This window comes from Hibiscus syriacus, unplaced genomic scaffold, assembly GCF_006381635.1.
Source record: "Hibiscus syriacus cultivar Baekdansim isolate YM2019G1 unplaced genomic scaffold, ASM638163v2 tig00117048_pilon, whole genome shotgun sequence".
In the NCBI taxonomy this organism is placed as follows: Eukaryota; Viridiplantae; Streptophyta; class Magnoliopsida; order Malvales; family Malvaceae; genus Hibiscus; species Hibiscus syriacus.
The window spans coordinates 12,803,734-12,823,178 of record NW_024063538.1 but is presented as its reverse complement, the minus strand read 5'-3'; the positions used below and the strand labels follow the sequence as shown (position 1 = coordinate 12,823,178).

Here is a 19,445-nt window from a genome sequence, read left to right as displayed (position 1 = left end):
CCGGAAAATTGAATGGAGACTTGAAGGATATAAGTGTAAATTTGCGTAATCCCTTTTGATAACACTGGACCTATTAGTGAGTGTTTGTTTGAAAATGAAAAAGGTGGCTTAGAAAACGGCAGTGAAGAAGCTTAGCCAAAGTGCATATTCCCTTCTTCTTATTCTTTAATTGCAGATCTTGTGTTCCCTTCATCTACATTTTGAGTTCATGGCGTGGTTTTAAATTGTTTGAGACGAATTGTTTCTCCGAGTTGAGTAAATCAGTGATCGAAGATGCTGGACGGAATCTTAGGCCGTGGTTTTGCCTCAAAATGGTTTTTACTTTCTCTCTAAATTATTTGTTCGCGCTTTTAATTTTGTTGGATACTTACATTGATTTGAAGAATTTTATGTCGTGCAGTAAATCATTGATTAAAGTGATAAAGAGTCGGACTGATGTGATACGGAGGAAAAGGAGTGCGACGTTTAAGCTTTTGAAGAAAGATATAGCTGATTTGCTCGCTAATGGCCTGGATATTAATGCTTTCGGCAGGGTGATTTTTATTTTTTATTTTTATATAATTTGGATATGTTTCCGCAGGCTTGTTTGAATACGTGAATTATTCCTGTTTTTGTTTTACTGATTAATAAATTTTATGGACATAGAAAATGAATTCTGTTTTGATTTTCCGAGTGGTGGTGAAAACAGGTGGAAGGATATATAGCTGAATTGCTCCTTTCGTCTTGCCACGATTTTATTGAGAAATGTTGTGATTTCGTGTCGAAGCATGTTTCGGTCATGCAAAAGCTGAGGTATTAGTGGCTGTTTTATTTGTTTCTGTTTGACAATGGTGGCTTGAATTGTGATGCTTTTCTGTCTTTATGATAGCCAGTGGCTACTAATGGTGGGATTTTCTATCGGTATATTTCTGTGAAAATATCAGTAGTAAAGGTAGTTTTTGAGTTATGAAAACGAGTGGTTCTAAAATTAACAGTTCTCTTTTGGATAATGTCATCTCTTGTGCTATCGGTTGACAATGGCATTAAGCTAAAGTGCTGAAAAATGCTGCTGTGAGCCATATTCTGTTTTTGACTGTAATGATTTTCTCTGGACTTCAACTGATACTTTTAGCTGCATGCAGGGTTTTGTTGTGATTCTTCTTTGTGTACCACTTCCTATTTTTCACCTTGTATGGTATGAAGAGACTTTCATTTTTATGCTAAGTTTGATTTGGGGTCAAGTGGAGTTACGCATTTCTTGTTGCTTATGGCAATGAGAAATTTAGGTTAAAAAGCACTTGTAGGCCAAAAACGGGTGGCTTATTAATGGACAAGAATTGAGTAAAGTATCTCCGATTGGAATTTCTGAGAAGTTTTTCGGTAGTACTAATTCCAGCTGCCAGTATGCTATTTAAGTAATTTTATTTTTGTAAAGGTGCAAAGAAATGTCTGCTAAAGAAAAGATCGAAATTTCTGTTACTTAACATGATGATTTTAAAATTTTCTCTGATGAGATTGTTGTACTGGATCTGGAAAAGATTCACATTCTTGTATGCCTTAATTTTTTTTTTGGATGGTAGACTGCTATTTACTGTATGGATTTAGTTTTTGGTATCTCCACAGGCCATTAAGACAAGCTTTTACTTTTTATCATCTAATTATATTTATGAAATTCAATTTTTGCTAGTACGGTATGACTTTATGAGCATTTTAGCCGATGGTATCTTGGAACTATGCTTCAGCAATGAAGGTTTTTACCTTTCCAGGAAGCATAAGATGTGCTATAGTTATCTGATTTTATGTTCCTTTTCTTAACTTTCTTGATATGAGACAATTGCGATCTTCTTGATTGTTTGTTTTCTTCAAATTTATCAGATGAGAACAGTGTCTTATTCTCGTTATAAATGCATACAGTGACTGTCCAGAAGATTGCAGGGAGGCTGTCTCATCACTAATGTTCGCGGCTGCTAGATTTTCTGATTTGCCAGAGTTGCATGATCTTAGGCAAATATTTCATGAAAGATATAAAAACTCCCTGGACTTATTCGTGAATAAACAGGTAAATTTGTAATTATGAACTGATTCAAATGGGGAATATTTATGGTTCCATCATTGCATTTCCATGATCAATGTTGCCAAATTTCATGGTAGCTTTTTGAAAATTCAACTTCAAATCCTTCCACAATGGAGAGGAAAGTCAAGGTAATGAATGATATAGTGTCGGAATTTTCCATAAAATGGGACTCCAAAGCTTTTGAGCGAAGAATGTCTAAACCTCCACTGATCCCACAGGTATTCTTGTGTTTAAACTTTACATTCTTTTAATATTCTGGTTGATTTATAGCCTGATAGTTTCTTCACACTGAAACTATTTTCATCTCTGTGATTGTTTTCTAGGACCAACCTAAAAATTATGGGTCTTTTCATGTCAATGGTGATAATAGTAAGTCAAATGTATCAAAAAGGGATGAAATGATATTTCTTCCCAAATCTGAATTCCCTGTTGAGGACAAATCATTTCATGCCAGGGAGGAAGCTTTTGAAAAGGAGGAGAATGTTGATGTTCCGTTACGGCGAAAACAAGAAGTTTCTGCTGGTAACTCCGGATTTTGGAATGGGAAGGATGCTGTTGCCTTGAAAACAGCAAGATTAAGTAGTTCTTCTAGTGGGAAAAGAATGGGAAGAGTAAATGGTGGAACCAAGATAAAAGATGATAGGGCGAATCGTGTACGTAGAATAGATAACCAAGATAGTCTAACACAGAGAAAGCCGGATCTAAATCCTAATAACCATGCGGCATCTGGGCTAAAGAGTCATGATAACGATCTGTTCATTCCTGATAGTTATGCTGATGTGCACAGCGTCCAAAATTCAACTAGAAAAACACACGAGGAAGGTGAATCCAAGCGGATGCCCCACTCTAAGAATGACATTCCTCCTTATGTTAAGGCGCCCAGTATCAAATCAAAAGACAGTCGGCAAGGTGATAATATCGGATCGTCACTTGCTGGATCGGACAGCAATGGAGTTTCTAGTGATCCTTCAATAGCTGATAAAGAGGGGAAGAGAATTCCGCCTATGAGAGGTAATGATCGAGAAACAGATTATTACTATAGTCGTGAGGGAAGTGATACCCCTATCCCAAGACGCAGACCGTCCCGGAGACGACATTCGAAATCAGCATCTGGTCATACTGAAATTGGTGATGCCGATGATACAGAAGTTGCAAGGAGAAAACCAAGATGCAGGAGAAGGGATGACTCGAGATTAGGTCTGCAAATCTTATTTGCTGATGAGCGGTGTAGAGATGACGAGGAGGAAAGGATAATTGATAGGCTGTTGATGCATTACAGTAAGAAACCATCATCCTCTGAGGACGGTCAACTAAGAAGAAAATCTAAAAGTCGTCATGCGCATCATATGAGAAGTGATGTAGGTCAAGTCCCACAAAATGCAAGCAGGGATAGGTCAGAAGATATCTCCGAGACCATTCCTCGTCCAGTCCGATCAATTTCTCTTCCTCGTGATTATTGTTTCAGGAAAGGCGGGTTAATATACGGTTAATATACGGTAGTATCGGATACATTAAAATATATTTAATAAATTCGGTTTAGCGGTACCTATTATGTTAACAACTAATAATGTTTTAGGTAGAAAATATGAAAAACTATTAAAAAATTTGGTAACCGGTAAACTTTGGTTATCGGTAAGTATCTATCTTTTTTATAAAAGTGTCCATACTTTTAACATATCAAGTAAATTTTACCGGTTTTGTCATAATGAATATGGTTTTGTCATATTTTTACCTGTTATATTGTAAAGTATCTATCCTTTTTATAAAAGTGTCCATACTTATTTCACTGTGAAAATATAATTATTATTATCTTTGGTTAATATTGTTAAATTTAAATTTTAAATAATATTTTATAAAATATCAAAACAATCAAATAATTTTTTGTGTAAATGAAATTATTAAATTAATATTGTAGGTAGAAAACATGAAACACTATTAAAAAAAAATTGAAATATAAATTACATAACTTTAAAAAAAGTATATATCATTTTTATAAAAGTGTCCATACTTATAAAAGTTGGTCTAAGTCATGAAGAAATATTAAAAATTTGTGCTACCGGTTCGTGTAGATCCAAATTAAAAATGTGTCGATCCAAAACGATATAACAGGTAAAACTATGACAAAACCGGTATAGAAATGATAAAACCGGTAAAGCGCTACCGGATACATTTAAAGTGTCGGTACTTTAATATAAGGATCGACACTTCGTGAATTTAAAAGAGAAGCAGTTTTAAATCCTATAAAGTGTCGATACTTTTAAAAAATGTATCGATCCAAAACGATATACCAGGTAAAAATATGATAAAATCGGTATCAAAATGATAAAACCGGTAAAAGGTTACCGGATATATTAAAAGTGTCGATACTTTATATAAGGATCGACACTTTGTGAATTTAAAAGAGAAACAGTTTTAGCGCCTATAATGTGTCGATACTTTAAAAAAAATATATCGATCCACAACGATATAACAGGTAAAAATATGATAAAACCGGTATCAAAATGATAAAACCGGTAAAATGATACCGGATATATTGAAAGTGTCGATACTTTCGTAAGTACGTGTAATAAATTATCGACACTTTCAAAGAAATAGGTAATTATCCTTTCGAAAGTATTGACACCTGACATAAAAGTATCGACACTTTTGTATTTGTATCGATTAAATATAAATAACATATCCGATGATGAAAATATAAGCTAAATATCCTCTGAAAACAGATAGAACGGACGAGTTTTTGAAATCGAAGCGTAATTGTTGCTGCATTTCAGAAGGCGTTTCTAAAGCGAAGTTTGTTTGTTTGTTGCTGCAGTCGAATCGAAAAGTATGTTGTCGAAACCCTAATTTTTTATTATTACAGTAATCGCGATAGGGTTTTTATGTGTTGTTTGGGGTTTTGGAGTAAAGAAGCATTTGGGACTGATTGCAGGTAGAAAGTGATATTCAAGGAAAAATATAAATGTCGATACTTTTATTAAATATTATAGGTAGAAAATGATATTATATGTTGTATAAATGTGCCGACACATTTTGGTGTGGCCATTCAAATTCTTTTGAAGAAAATCGTTTTACCACAAGAGTAGTTATCTATATTTGTATATTGAATAAAATGTATGTAACAAAATAATTTGATTTGCGTAAACTGATATATGAAGGAAAAATGGAGTCAATGGGTTGGAAAATTGTTGGTGGAGCAGATGACTTTGAAATTGAGGCCGAGACTCGAAAGCAACCAAAGGGTGGATATATGTACTTCTAGTAAGTATCAATGTCTTTTTGTTATTATTGTTGAAATGGTAATTGGATTAAAGTATAGATAAACTTTAAATTGATTACAAATTTTAAATGTTGACAGTATGGTCGAATGCAAAAGGATGAAGGAAGATGGCACACAGAGCGGTTCGGTATGTAAAAATGAAATTGATATTGAGTAGTATTTAGTGTTAATGTATTGATTAAGAAACGTTTATGTTTTATATTAGGTGACAAAATATGTGAGGTCCAAATGGAATTCAATGAGTGATGCTGAAAAGGAACCTTACATCACACAGTCAAGGAATGATAGTAAAGAATACAAAGAACGGAGGAAAGCACATGAAAATAAGGTATTCATTAAACTTGTAAATACGTTGATACACAAAATATATAAGAACTATAACATTATATATTGTTAAAAAATGTAGGAAGTGTCGACAAGATGCAGCATTAAAAGGGTGAATTTATTAATTAAACACCTTAAGGAGAAGGGTCAGTTGAATGTGCTGGGAGAAATTGGTTTTGGATCGTTGGTAGGAGTAAGGGATCGACCTATTCGGGGGAATTGTGTCGATCCTTGATGGCGCAATTTGATGTCAGACAATGTATTGCTAAATATGGTGATTTTTCATTTCCTCTCGGGATCCCATGTGCTGCAGCCGTATTGGGGCTAGAAAATGAAGGCAAAAGTGTTGTAGAAGTCTGTAAGAGTAAGGACTGGAAAGCACTTGCCTCCAAATATGGTTTGAAGCATAAGGTGACATATGCTGAAATTGAAGAGAAAATAAAAAGTGGATCTTACGTTGGGGATGAGCTGAAGGCCAGAGTTCTATTATACCTTATCGGTACCTTTCTTTGTCCAACGGGTAATACGTCAACGAACAAAGAACATATGAAGCTCATTTGTGATGAAGGCTTGAAGGGTGAATTCAATTGGGTTGAATATATCCATTCGAGATTGATTGAATCAATAATCACCTTTAAAAAGGGCAGCCAGAGATACCTCAAAGGGTGCATAGCAATCTTAGAGGTAAATGAGTTAAAGAACTTTTTTGTGTTTTTATAGAAAAATATAAATTTTATTATAAATGCAGGTTGCACTGTTCGATTTTTGGTCGGGCTGTGAGGCAGTGCCGGCTTATAAAAGAACCGGAGTGGCACGCATCCGTGCATGGGGGAAGGAAGAGGTGGTTAGAGTGATGGTGAAGTTGAAGTTGGATAGAGCGAAGATGCAAGAAAGGGTAATAAATGTAATTAAATATATAAGAATATAATCAATGTCTTAATATTGTAATTTAATTTTGAAGGTTATTGGCAAGTAGAGGGGCAGTGGAGGCAGAGGAGAAAAAAGGAGGGATGGTTGTATTGGGGGATGACGGTGAGTGGGACAATGGTGAGGGAAAACAGAGTAACTTCGACATTTTGATGTCTGAATTGGCTGATATCAAAAAAATCCAATTTGAAATCATGAAAAGACAATCAAGAGTCGAAGAGAAACTTGAGAGAGTCGAAGATACACTTGAGAGGCATAAGGGAGTAGTGGAAGGAAAAATAGATGGAGTGGTGAAAGAAGTAGAGGTGTTGAGGGGTGAAGTGGTGAAAGAAGTTGGGGTGTTAAGGGGATATTAAGATGGTGACGGGTGAAAAATTTGAGGGAGTGGTGAAGGAGGTTGTGGAATTGAGAAGTGAACTTACGGGGGTGAAGGGGGTGGTTGATAATACTTGGATGAAGGAGATCAATTGAAGGGTGAAATAAAAGAGATGAAGAGCTATGTAGAAAAAAAATACGATGAACTGAAAAATATGAAGAAGAAAAGAGGGAGGAGAAGAAGAAGAGAGAAAAGGAGGAATGAAGTTGATGTCATTTATACACCGGAGAGTGTTATAGCAGCAGATTTGGATTCGGAATGTCCTGCACCCCAGAAGAAGAAGCAGAAGGTAAGTTGAATAAAAGAAAACTTAATTTGATTTTTATGTTGTTGTGACAAAAATTTGTATGCAAAATTGTAGGTTGAAAAAACGGATATTCCAAGCGGAATTGATGACATCGAAGCTGCAATTGTGATTATTTATGGAATAGCGAGTTAGATCAGAGTAAGTGAAATATTGCTTTGTGAGTTATTTAAATATTTCATGACAACATATTAATCCTAATGATTCATACAGATATTCTGTAATATCAATGGGAATCAATTCGCTAGTGTATACGACGTTGCAACGTTGAAGCCTACGGAATGGGTTGGCGGTGTGGTAAGTAGAAAGTAGAAAATGTTAAACTTATTGAATATGTTCTGATTGTGTAATTAATTTTGTTAGGTTATTGATTTGCTCGCCTGGACAGTATGCTACGATTCTCAGAAGTCACTCCGGAGGATTGGCTACCTTCCATACCACTTAGCGTGAGTTAAATTAATAAATGGAGATAAGCAATGTTATAGACGGTAAATTAATAATGTTGTGTAATTGCAGCAGCAGGCGTTGGATGCCAACTGCAAAGAAAGTGTTGAGGGTATTGCTAGCTTCTGGGTCCCATACTGAATAACTATGTGAAATTCACCGACTGTGAGAAGGTAGACACCATATCAATTGCAAATGATGTTTTCGGATATAGAATGTTGAATTTTGTCAATTGGGTATGAAATTTGTTGCAGATCATGATCACAATAAACTACCATAATTCACATTGGTATCTGTTGGTGTTGGATATGGTAGATCGTGTTGCAACAATATATGATAGTATGTTTACAACTGAAGCAGCTAAACAGAGAGTGAATGATGCTAAGAGATTGGTATGTATGTATGTATGAAAGTACATTATGTAAATTATAATGCATAATTTTTGGTGCATAACTTCTTCTATTTTAATGCAGATTAAATTAGATTCTTATAATAAGAAACGCATTTGGGTTGAATCCTGTGGATCTCTAGGAAGTATCCCTTGAAAAATTTCAAATTTGTGGAGCATAAGAAGAATAAGCAATTGAATGGGTATGAGATGTTATCACAAATAGAAAGCTTAATTTATGCAGTATTCATCATAATTGACATGTGTGGTTTTCAAATTTTGTAACAGACATTTGCGGCATGTATGTGATGATGTGGATGGAATCGATCGGTTCTACAGGGGCAACTAGTGATTTTGTAAGTAGATAGAAAAATTCGTTTGTGGTAAAATTGTTAAAAGTCGTAGATTGAATGTTGTAGTTGACAATACTTAACGTTCTGACAATTTGAATATAGGTTGTTGGACTGGGATCGATCGCGAATATTAAACGATCTCGTAAGCCACAATCAAAATGAACGAAGACAGGAGATAACAAAAGCTGCCATATTAAATAAGAATAACAAAAGGATGCAATGATGTAAATGTAGGGTTAATTTTGTATAAGATTTATAATTTTGTATACGATTTATATTTTTATGTGAATATAATTATGAATGAGATGAGAAAAGTTAGCAGTATGTTGTTGTACATGTTTCTTATACACATTAAGGCATGTTGATACTTTGAAGTAAAAGGCAAATTTACAATATGACCACAGGGTGCAACCATAAAATGTCGAACCATATATAAAAAGTGTCGATCCCAAAAACATCGAAACCCAAAAGTATAATGTAATATGTAATTTTCAATCTAACCGGTACAAGTATACCGGTTTTATGAGAGAATATCTAAATAATGTGTCGACACTTTTTTAGTTTTGTCGATATTTTTGTTCCAGAATGAATGGAAACAGTGTGCAACCATAAAGTGTCGATCCATATATAAACAGTGTCGATCCCTAAAACATCAAAACCCAAAAGTATGATGTAATATTTAATTTTTCAATCTAACCGGTACAAGTATACCAGTTTTATGAGAGAATATGTCTAATAATGTGTCGACACTTTTTTAGTTTGTGTCGATATTTTGTTCCAGAATGAATGGAAAACAGGGTGCAACCATAAAGTGTCGATCCATATATAAAAGTGTCGATCCCAAAAACATCAAAACCCAAAAGTATAATGTAATATGTAATTTTTCAATCTAACCGTTACAAGTATACCGGTTTATGAGAGAATATGTCTAAATAATGTGTCGACACTTTTTTAGTTTGTGTCGATATTTTTGGTCCAGAATGAATGGAAACAGGGTGCAACCATAAAGTGTCGATCCATATATAAAAAGAGTCGATCCCAAAACATCGAACCCAAAAGTATAATCTAATATGTAATTTTTCAATCTAACCGGTACAAGTATACCGGTTTTATGAGAGAATAGTCTAAATAATGTGTCGACACTTTTTAGTTTGTGTCGATATTTTTGGTCCAGAATGATGGAAAACAGGGCAACCATAAAGTGTCGATCCATATATAAAAGTGTCGATCCCTAAAACATCGAACCCAAAAGTATAATGTAATATGTAATTTTTCAATCTAACCGTACAAGTATACCGGTTTTATGAGAATATGTCTAAATAATGTCGACACTTTTTAGTTTGTGTCGATACTAATTTAAATATCAAGTGTTTTCCACCGTTCACTATATAGTACTCTTAATCAAGAAACCCTAAATAAAGGCAAGCAGGCAGAAGATAACTCTTCCTCTTTCTTCTAGCGTTATCATAAGTGACGATCAGATATTCAGGTAAATTTATCGATATTTTATGGGTTTGAATGATTTTTATATTGGAGTTTTTTTCCTGAATGTGTTTGTGTTCCATTGTAATAGCATCCACCAAAATGGCTCCAAAACGTCAGCGTCAGAAGCGAGGTCTTTCTCAAAGCTCTTCTCAACCCAGTTCTTCTCAACCACAACCTCCTTCTGTAACAAATGATTCTTCTGAGGAAATCAGGTCCTTCGAAACTCTGAACTTTAGATCCGAATGGAGAAACAAGATGGCAACGAGTTTTAAAGTAAGGAAGATTCGTCCCGACGTGTCATTGACCTGGGTTTCTTGTTTGATGATAAATATGCATTTAGTTTTAAATCCACATTTACATCTTGGGGTTGGCTTGAATTCCTTGGTGTAAAACCAGATATTATCCCAACTAGTTAGAGTCTTCTACAACAATGCTTCCTTACAGCACGAGCCTAATAAGACTAATATAATAGGAATTAATACACATGTCATGGGGAAGGATATATATATATCTCCAGAAACTATTGCGGAGGGTTTAGGTGTAGCGAATACAGGGGATTCAGATGAAATGGTGTAGATTGGTCAAAATTAAACGAGTTACTAGAAATAGCCCAATTCACCTCGATGTAGAGTCGAGAGTGTTTCACAAAATGCTCACATGGTATATCCGGCCTAGTGGGGAAACATTCAACGCTTCGGACAAGATTATTGGTGGATAGCAAAGTATAAATCCAAAACCGGCTCCAAACATTGCAAAACTCATATTTAATACAATTGTATATATGGTCACAAAGGGAGCAACAATTTCAACTACACTACATATGGATGTGTCATCACCCATCTGTTGAAGAAGAAGGAAGTTGATTTTTCGCATGACGCCCCTGTTCGATTAAACCCGCAAGATTGACATGGTATTTATTAAAAAGCGGGATATGATTTTGTTGAAAAACTCGGTTGGAAGCGTGTCAAGGAGGTCGGAGTTAGGTAATTCTTATCTATGTTTCTTAACATTTACGTTCTGAACTTTATTTTATTTTCTTTTAACAAATGTGGACAACCAAGCGGTCAATGAAGATGAAGCTGACGATGAAGATGACGATGATGATGACGATGAGCTGACGATGAAGATGTGACGATGATGATTATGATGATGAAGATGATGGCTGAGATGAAGATGACGATGATGATGACGATGAAGCTGACGATGAAGATGATGACGATGATGATTATGATGATGAAGATGATGATCCAACAAGTATCGTGTCTGCAACGCCGCCTTCAAGAAAACTTTTAATTTTTGATCTCAATGGTGTCCTTGCCTAAATCCCAAGACTGCCTGCAGGTTTTAATTCTATTCTTTTGTATCCATTATTTTAACATATAAGCGTAGAACTTTAATCATTTTCTTCATGTTGTAGATGTTGTCCTCAGAAGAGGATTATTTGAATTTTATGCAATTTGTGTCGACAATTTTGTTGTTTCCCTTTGGTCTTCAAAGATGAGGTTAGAACATGTTGAAGCAATTGAATTACTGTAGTCAAAATCGTTAATATACATTGAATGTTAACCTTCAAACTTGATTACAATCTCAGGCATAACGTCGACCGTGTGTACTTGAGAAACTACCTGTATTTTTCGAGCATTTTCTATTCGTGGGGAAGATGAATGTCATTACAGTTGCTGACTTTTCGTTGTCTATGATTCCTACATATTTATGTTCGACTGTTGTGAACAGGATCAAAAAAAATGTAAAACATACGATTCTGTTACCTACTGTAAAGATCTCAATGATGTTTGGAACGGTGTCCAGATTTTAACGAGCTAAATACACTTTTGGTCGATGATTCAGCGGAAAAAATGATTTATAATCCGGTAAGTTGCATTTATGCAATATGTTTTTCCAGTTTAACAGGTGTTCAGACATTGATTATTTTAACAACTTATGTGTTTATATAGAAATACAATTACATATGTCCACATACCTTTGACGCTGCTTCCCAATCGAACGACAATGCTCTAGGTATGACACAAATTTGTTCATGCTTATGCGAATTTAGTTATTGTTAGTAAAATTGCACCTCATTAGTTTGATAATTGAAATTATTTATGTATGTCCTCAGAAAAAGGCGGAAACATACGAGAGTATTTGGAAAATTTGTTGAAGGCCTCTAATGTTCCGGACTTCGTTAGAAATAACCCTTTTCATCGGATTAATTTTGTTTTTCGGTACATTTATTCGATATTGGTGTGTGTTTATATTGTGTGTATATTTCATTAATTATTCCATATTTGCTTCTATGTGTACATATACATTTGAGGATTGTTGAAATATCAATACTAATGTATTTTACATCTGCTTGCAAATGTATCGAAACACATGACTATAGCATTGTTTTCGATGCTATCCACAACAAAGTGTCGATTGAAAAATGTAATAGATAATTTTGTAATATAACCGGTATAAATATACCGGTTTACTTATAAAATAGGTAATATAAGCGCTACCTATTACATAACTATATTATTAAATTAAAAACAATAACATATATATTACATATTTATTATATCTTTGGTTAATATGTTAAATTTAAATTCTAAATATTATTTTATAAAATATCAAAACAATCAAATAATTTTTTGTGTAAATGAAATTATTAAATTAATTGTAGGTGGAAAACATGAAACACTATTAAAAAAAATTGAAACATAAATTACATAACTTTAAAAGAAGTATCGATCTTTTTTATAAAAAGTATGGACACTTTCAATATAATAGGTAAATATGATGTAATAGGTAGCGCTTATATAATGTAATAGGTATCATTTATAATGTAATAGGTAGTGGTTATATTGTAAAGTATATCCTTTTTATAAAAGTGTCTATACTTTTTTTACTGTGGAAAACATTAATTTAAGGTTATCTTTTGAGTGAGTTTTAAGATATTAATTTAGTAATTATAGGCGTCTAATGATTTATTTTTTTACGTTACGATATATTATTATTAAATTAAAAATTCTAAATATTATTTTATAAAATATCAAAACAATCAATATTTTTTGTGCAAATGAAATTAAATTAATATTGTAGGTGGAAAACATGAAACATACTTAAAAAAAATTGAAACATAAATTACATATCTTTAAAAAAGTATCGATCCTTTTATAAAAAGTATGGACACTTTCAACATATTATAATAAAATAGGTAAATTTGCAATGCTATCGGTATAAATATACCAGTTTATGAGCGCGAATAGGTCTCAACCTATATCGACACTTTTAATATTGTGTCGGTACTTATGTCCAGATGGAAGAAAAATGTCGATACATTGTCAAAAAGTGTCGACATTTACGCATCGGAACCCATAATTATAATGTAATAGATAATTTTGTAATATAACCGGTATAAATATATCGGTTTTATGAGCGAATAGGTCTACAACCTATATCGACACTTTCTAATATTGTGTCGGTACTTTATGTCCAGATTGGAAGAAATATGTGTCGATACATTGTCAAAAAGTGTCGACATTTACACATCGGAACCCATAATTATAATGTAATAGATAATTTTGTAATATAACCGGTATAAATATACCGGTTTTATGAGCGAATAGGTCTACAACCTATATCGACACTTTCTAATATTGTGTCAGTACTTTATGTCCAGATTGGAAGAAATATGTGTCGATACCATTTAAAAAAGTGTCGGTAATTTTAAGTAACGCGGTTTTTCTTCCTTCATTCAAAATATTTATATGTACATACAATAGGAGTCATGTTGATACTTACGATATGGAGATCGTTGTCATTCCATTCCGTCTTCGAAAAAATCAGTTGATGTAGGCTGTGCTTGTACTCAAACTAAGCTTGACTTGAGGAATGTTAGTTTGTTATGTCCCTCACCGTTGTAGTACCCACATCGCCTAATTTTCTTCTCGACCTTGTTCTTCGGCACTTTTTTCGCTTGCGTTGTTTTCGTTGAGGGTCAGGAACATTGTTTACTACAATGCTCTGGTTGACTGAATGATTCAAACCAAACGAGTTTTCTAATTCTTCTATTAGTTTTTTCATCTCATCTCTTGCGGTTTTGAAAGACTCATCTGTCTTTGATGCAATGTAGCATAACCTACTTGACGTTGAACGTAGAGCAGCGAACCTTCCCATTTGCATCACTTCTGGAGACACATTCAAATCAACATAGCTGGGTGCAGAAGCCTTCGCATCATTAGTCCACCTACTTTGAATCAAAGTCCTGGGCAAATATGTGTAGTCCAATTGATTCAAAATGTGAAGTTGATGGCGACACATAAGTCCAACGGTCTCGAATTTTTTGCAGGAGCAAATTAGAGTTTTCGTACGAGAATCAAAACTAATTTCAAATTTCTTATTTTTTTCTGCGTACTTTGACAAAATATAATGTTGACATTCATCTGATAAGGACTTAATCTCTGCCTCAATCCGGTACAATGTCTCCCGTATAAGTTCATCTTGGAACACACGAAAATATTCGCGGGTAAAAATCGCAGCGGCATGGCTTTCAAGGTCGACCAGTTTTGTGATCTGGAAGGGCTTCGTATGGGAACTTAAGTAATCCGCTTTCAACTCGTTCATACGCATTCTACTAATTCCATCTTCAATTGCACGAACAACATCTAAATATGTCTTCTTGTGTTTCAGTGGAATAGCTAGTGAAGCATTCATAGACTCGCACCTTTGTGTTGAGCAAATATTGGCAAAGAAATGACCGGTTAGATATGCTTGTGCCCATAAGTGTCGTGTATTTCCCTTCTCAATCACCATGGATGCTTTTGGACGTTGAATTCTGAAACAACCGAACGCCATTGAATATCAAATTCCTTGGTTGTCCACCAGGAAGCCATGCATTTTGAGAATGCTGCTGTAAACTTTGGGTCACCAATGTTAGCTTGTGCATTGCGAGAAAGATGCCAAGAACATAATATGTGCTTAGCATAAGGGATAACAGATTTGATAGCCCTCTGCATTGCCCTATCCCCATCGGTTACAACGGAAATAGGTGATTTCATCATGGCTTCTAAAAAATTCTGTAGCACCCACTCGAAAGATTGAGCGTCTCATCAGCGATTATGGCAGTGGCAAACACAATTGTGTTATGGTGATGATTGACACCAACAATAGGCATAATTGGTCGACCATACAAATTATCTTTGTACGTTGTGTCGAACGCAATTACATCACCGAAGCATGTGTAATCCGATCTCGATGTAGAATCCGACCAAATAAGATTATACAATACCCCCGATTCGTCTAACGAGTATGTCATAAAAAACCCGGGATCATCATGTTTCTTATAATCAAAGTAGGCAATAAGCGCATTCACATCCCCATCGACGATTTCCTTTGCTTTACCTCTTTGAAGTGCATTGTAGAGGTCTTTATGTGTAAATCCAACATTATGATAGCCCCCTGCCTGCTGCGTTAAATAGTTCATTACTTGTGACGTGCCAAATAGTTCATTACTTGTGACGTGCCAAACACCGACTCTTTCAATGTTGTTGCCTCATCGATATCAGCCTTACTTACAGCTCTATTAGAACGCATAAATGGTGTCATAGCATGTGTGCACAATGCATGATTATGTTTCTGATTAGACTTACTTATAACCCACTGATCGTTTGTATTTGTTGCTGTAACTACGACTATAGCCTTACATCCTGTTCTTGTGACTGGCGTATGAGCACGTTGACGATCAACAGTATTGACTTTTGATACTCGAAACCCTTCTTTGGAACAAAATTCTGTGTCTTCATATTCCCTTCCACGTCAAGCCGTGTTGTTCCCTTACGTGCACTAAACCCATATTCCCGTACGAATCCCTTGTAAAAGTACCAAGCTTGATCACGTGAACAGAAGAGCTGACCAACCAATCTGTCAGATTCATCAACATTATGTACTTCATGGCATTCCTCGGTTGGCTTAACATTGTCTACATCAGTATTATCCATGGCAAAAATTTTGTTGTGCAAGTTCAGTGCTCCAGGAGTTGATGGAGATGTAAGCAAAGGTTCATTTTGAACATGTTTCAGTCGTGTTGCTTTCAATAGGATGTGGCATTGGTAGTGGTAGTTAAAGGGTGGGTACAACATTAAATTCGCAGTACATATTTAGGTATGTACAATAACTACATATTTAGGTATATACATCTTTTGAGTGAGTTTTAAGATATTAATTTAGTAATTATAGGCGTCTAATGATTTATTTTTTACGTTACGTATATATATTATTAAATTAAAAACAAAAACATATATATTATATTTATTATTATCTTTGGTTAATGTTGTTAAATTTAAATTCTAATATTATTTATAAAATATCAAAACAATCAAATAATTTTTTGTGTAAATGAAATTTAAATTAATATTGTAGGTGGAAAACATGAAACACTATTAAAAAAATTTGAAACATAAATTACATAACTTTAAACAAAGTATCGATCCTTTTTATAAAAAGTATGGACACTTTCAATATAATAGGTAAAAATATGATGTAATAGGTAGCGCTTATATAATGTAATCGGTATCGTTTATATAATGTAATAGGTAGTGGTTATATTGTAAAGTATCTATCCTTTTTATAAAAGTGTCTATATTTTTGTCACTGTGGAAAACATTAATTTAAGGTTATCTTTTGAGTGAGTTTTAAGATATTAATTTAGTAATTATAGGGTCTAATGATTTCTTTTTACGTTACGATATATTATTATTAAATTAAAAATTCTAAATTATTTTATCAAATATCAAACAATCAAATAATTTTTTGTGTAAATGAAATTATTAAATTAATATTGTAGGTGGAAAACATGAAACACTATTAAAAAAATTGAAACATAAATTACATAACTTTAAAAGAAGTATCGATCCTTTTATAAAAAGTATGGACACTTTCAATATAATAGGTAAAAATATGATGTAATAGGTAGCGCTTATATAAGTAATAGGTATCATTTATAATGTAATAGGTAGTGGTTATATTGTAAAGTATCTATCCTTTTTATAAAAGTGTCTATACTTTTTTCACTGTGGAAAACATTAATTTAAGGTTATCTTTTGAGTGATTTTTAAGATATTATTAGTAATTATAGGCGTCTAATGATTTCTTTTTTACGTTACGATATATATATTATATAAATTAAAAATTCTAAATATTATTTTATCAAATATCAAAACAATCAAATAATTTTTTGTGCAAATGAATTATTAAATTAATATTGTAGGTGGAAACATGAAACACTATTAAAAAAATTGAAACATAAATTACATAACTTTAAAAGAAGTATCGATCCTTTTTATAAAAAGTATGGACACTTTCAATATAATAGGTAAAAATATGATGTAATAGGTAGCGCTTATATAATGTAATAGGTATCATTTATATAATGTAATAGGTAGTGGTTATATTGTAAAGTATCTATCTTTTTTATAAAAGTACTTTTTTCACTGTGGAAAACATTAATTTAAGGTTATCTTTTGAGTGAGTTTTAAGATATTAATTTAGTAATTATAGGCGTCTAATGATTTATTTTTTACGTTACGATATATATTATTAAATTAAAAATTCTAAATATTATTTTATCAAATATCAAAACAATCAAATAATTTTTTGTGCAAAAAAATTATTAAATTAATATTGTAGGTGGAAAACATGAAACACTATTAAAAAAAATTGAAAACATAAATTACATAACTTTAAAAGAAGTATCGATCATTTTTATAAAAAATATGGACACTTTCAATATAATAGATAAAAATATGATGTAATAGGTAGCGCTTATATAATGTAATAGGTAGTGTTTATATAATGTAATATGTAGTGCTTATATTGTAAAGTATCTATCCTTTTTATAAAAGTGTCCATACTTTTTTCACTGTGAAAAACATTAATTTAAGGTTATCTTTGAGTGAGTTTTAAGATATTAATTTAGTATTATAGGCGTCTAATGATTATTTTTACGTTACGATATATATTATTATTAAATTAAAAACAATAAACATATATATTACATATTTATTATTATCTTTGGTTAATATTGTTAAATTTAAATTCTAAATAATATTTTATAAAATATCAAAACAATCAAATAATTTTTTGTGCAAATGAAATTATTAAATTAATATTGTAGGTGAAAAAAATGAAACACTATTAAAAAAAATTGAAACATAAATAACATAACTTTAAAAAAAGTATCGATCCTTTTTATAAAAAGTATGGACACTTTCAACATATTATAATATAATACGTAAATTTGCAATGATATCGGTATAAATATACCAGTTTATTTATAAAATAGGTAAATATAAGCGCTACCTATTACATTATATAAGCGCTACCTAGTATGTTATTGTACTTTATAATATTTCCGGTTAAATAATATAACATAACTGGTCTAAATTTTAACCGGTCACTTGTTTAACCGATCACGCCATATATTAACCGTTTTTTAGACGTCGCACCGCAGAACTACCCTTCCTCGTGTGCAAACAGCTCAATCAGAAGGAACTAAAGTGTATACCCGTGATACTTCCTTCCAGCCAGATAGGTCAAATGCAGCCCGACACGTGCACCCTAAGTTACCAGATTATGATTATTTGTCCGCTCACTTTGCAGCTATGAAAGGTATATAGTTCTTTAAGCCTACTTATACGATATTTTTTATTCTGTGGCATCAATCTCAAGAACTTGTAGCATTACCTCAGCTGAGTTAGAGATGTAACTGTCTTTTTCGTAAACCTTGAGCTATACATTGATAGGACAGGTGGTTTGAGTATACCTATTTTACTTGTTTATAGCACTCGTAGTACCATTTATTTGAGAGATGGCCTTAACAGGAGTTTTATAAGCTTGATGATTAATCCTTTAGGATGACATGATTGCAGAAGATTTATAATCCATGTATACAAATTTCTGTATTAATGGATAGTAAGTTGAGTACCTGCTATTTTTAGATCTCTTGTGTTGAAACCCGGGTTTGATCCATCTGGACAAGTAATATTTGGATATTGGCATCAGGTCAAATACTCCACAGTCGCCAGATCCACCTTTAGCACCACCACCATCAGCATCCCCACCAATACTACAGCTACTCCCTTAACAGGAGTTTTATAAGCTTGATGATTAATCCTTTAGGATAACATGATTGCAGAAGATTTATAATCCATGTATACAAATTTCTGTATTAATGGATAGTAAGTTGAGTACCTTCTATTTTTAGATCTCTGCGTTGAAACCCGGGTTTGATCCATCTGGACAAGTAATATTTGGATACTGGCATCAGGTCAAATACTCCACAGCCGCCAGATCCACCGTTAGCACCACCACCATCAACATCCCCACCAATACTATAGCTACTCCCTTTTCTCCTCAAGATAATCAAAATCAATCAGTCCCCTTACTAGTGCCTATGCACAAGGAGTACCTGCGCCAAGCAACTTCCTACTCCCTTGAAAACAAAACAATATTCATACTAACAACAACGATG

The 19,445-nt window shown here is 33.3% G+C and overlaps 1 protein-coding gene across 1 annotated transcript; it reads left to right on the top strand.

Annotated features, from left to right (window-relative positions):
• Positions 1 to 217: 217 nt before the first annotated feature.
• Positions 218 to 18,714, top strand: LOC120197452. Its single transcript, XM_039198980.1, has 7 exons — positions 218 to 314; positions 401 to 533; positions 689 to 792; positions 1,894 to 2,038; positions 2,131 to 2,271; positions 2,377 to 3,499; positions 18,437 to 18,714. The coding sequence occupies exons 1-7, from the start codon at positions 274 to 276 to the stop codon at positions 18,589 to 18,591; spliced, it is 1,842 nt and encodes a 613-aa protein (XP_039054911.1). The 5' UTR covers positions 218 to 273; the 3' UTR covers positions 18,592 to 18,714.
• The last annotated feature ends 731 nt before the right edge of the window (positions 18,715 to 19,445 follow it).

What these genes read in the sequence shown, in the direction of transcription:
- LOC120197452 (XM_039198980.1), top strand. Translation starts at nt 274, where the DNA reads ATGCTGGACGGAATCTTAGGCCGTGGTTTTGCCTCAAAATG. An exon ending in CGTGGTTTTGCCTCAAAATG is followed by an intron (nt 315 to 400) that starts GTTTTTACTTTC and finishes TATGTCGTGCAG; the next exon opens with TAAATCATTGATTAAAGTGA. An exon ending in AGTCCGATCAATTTCTCTTC is followed by an intron (nt 3,500 to 18,436) that starts CTCGTGATTATT and finishes GAACTACCCTTC; the next exon opens with CTCGTGTGCAAACAGCTCAA.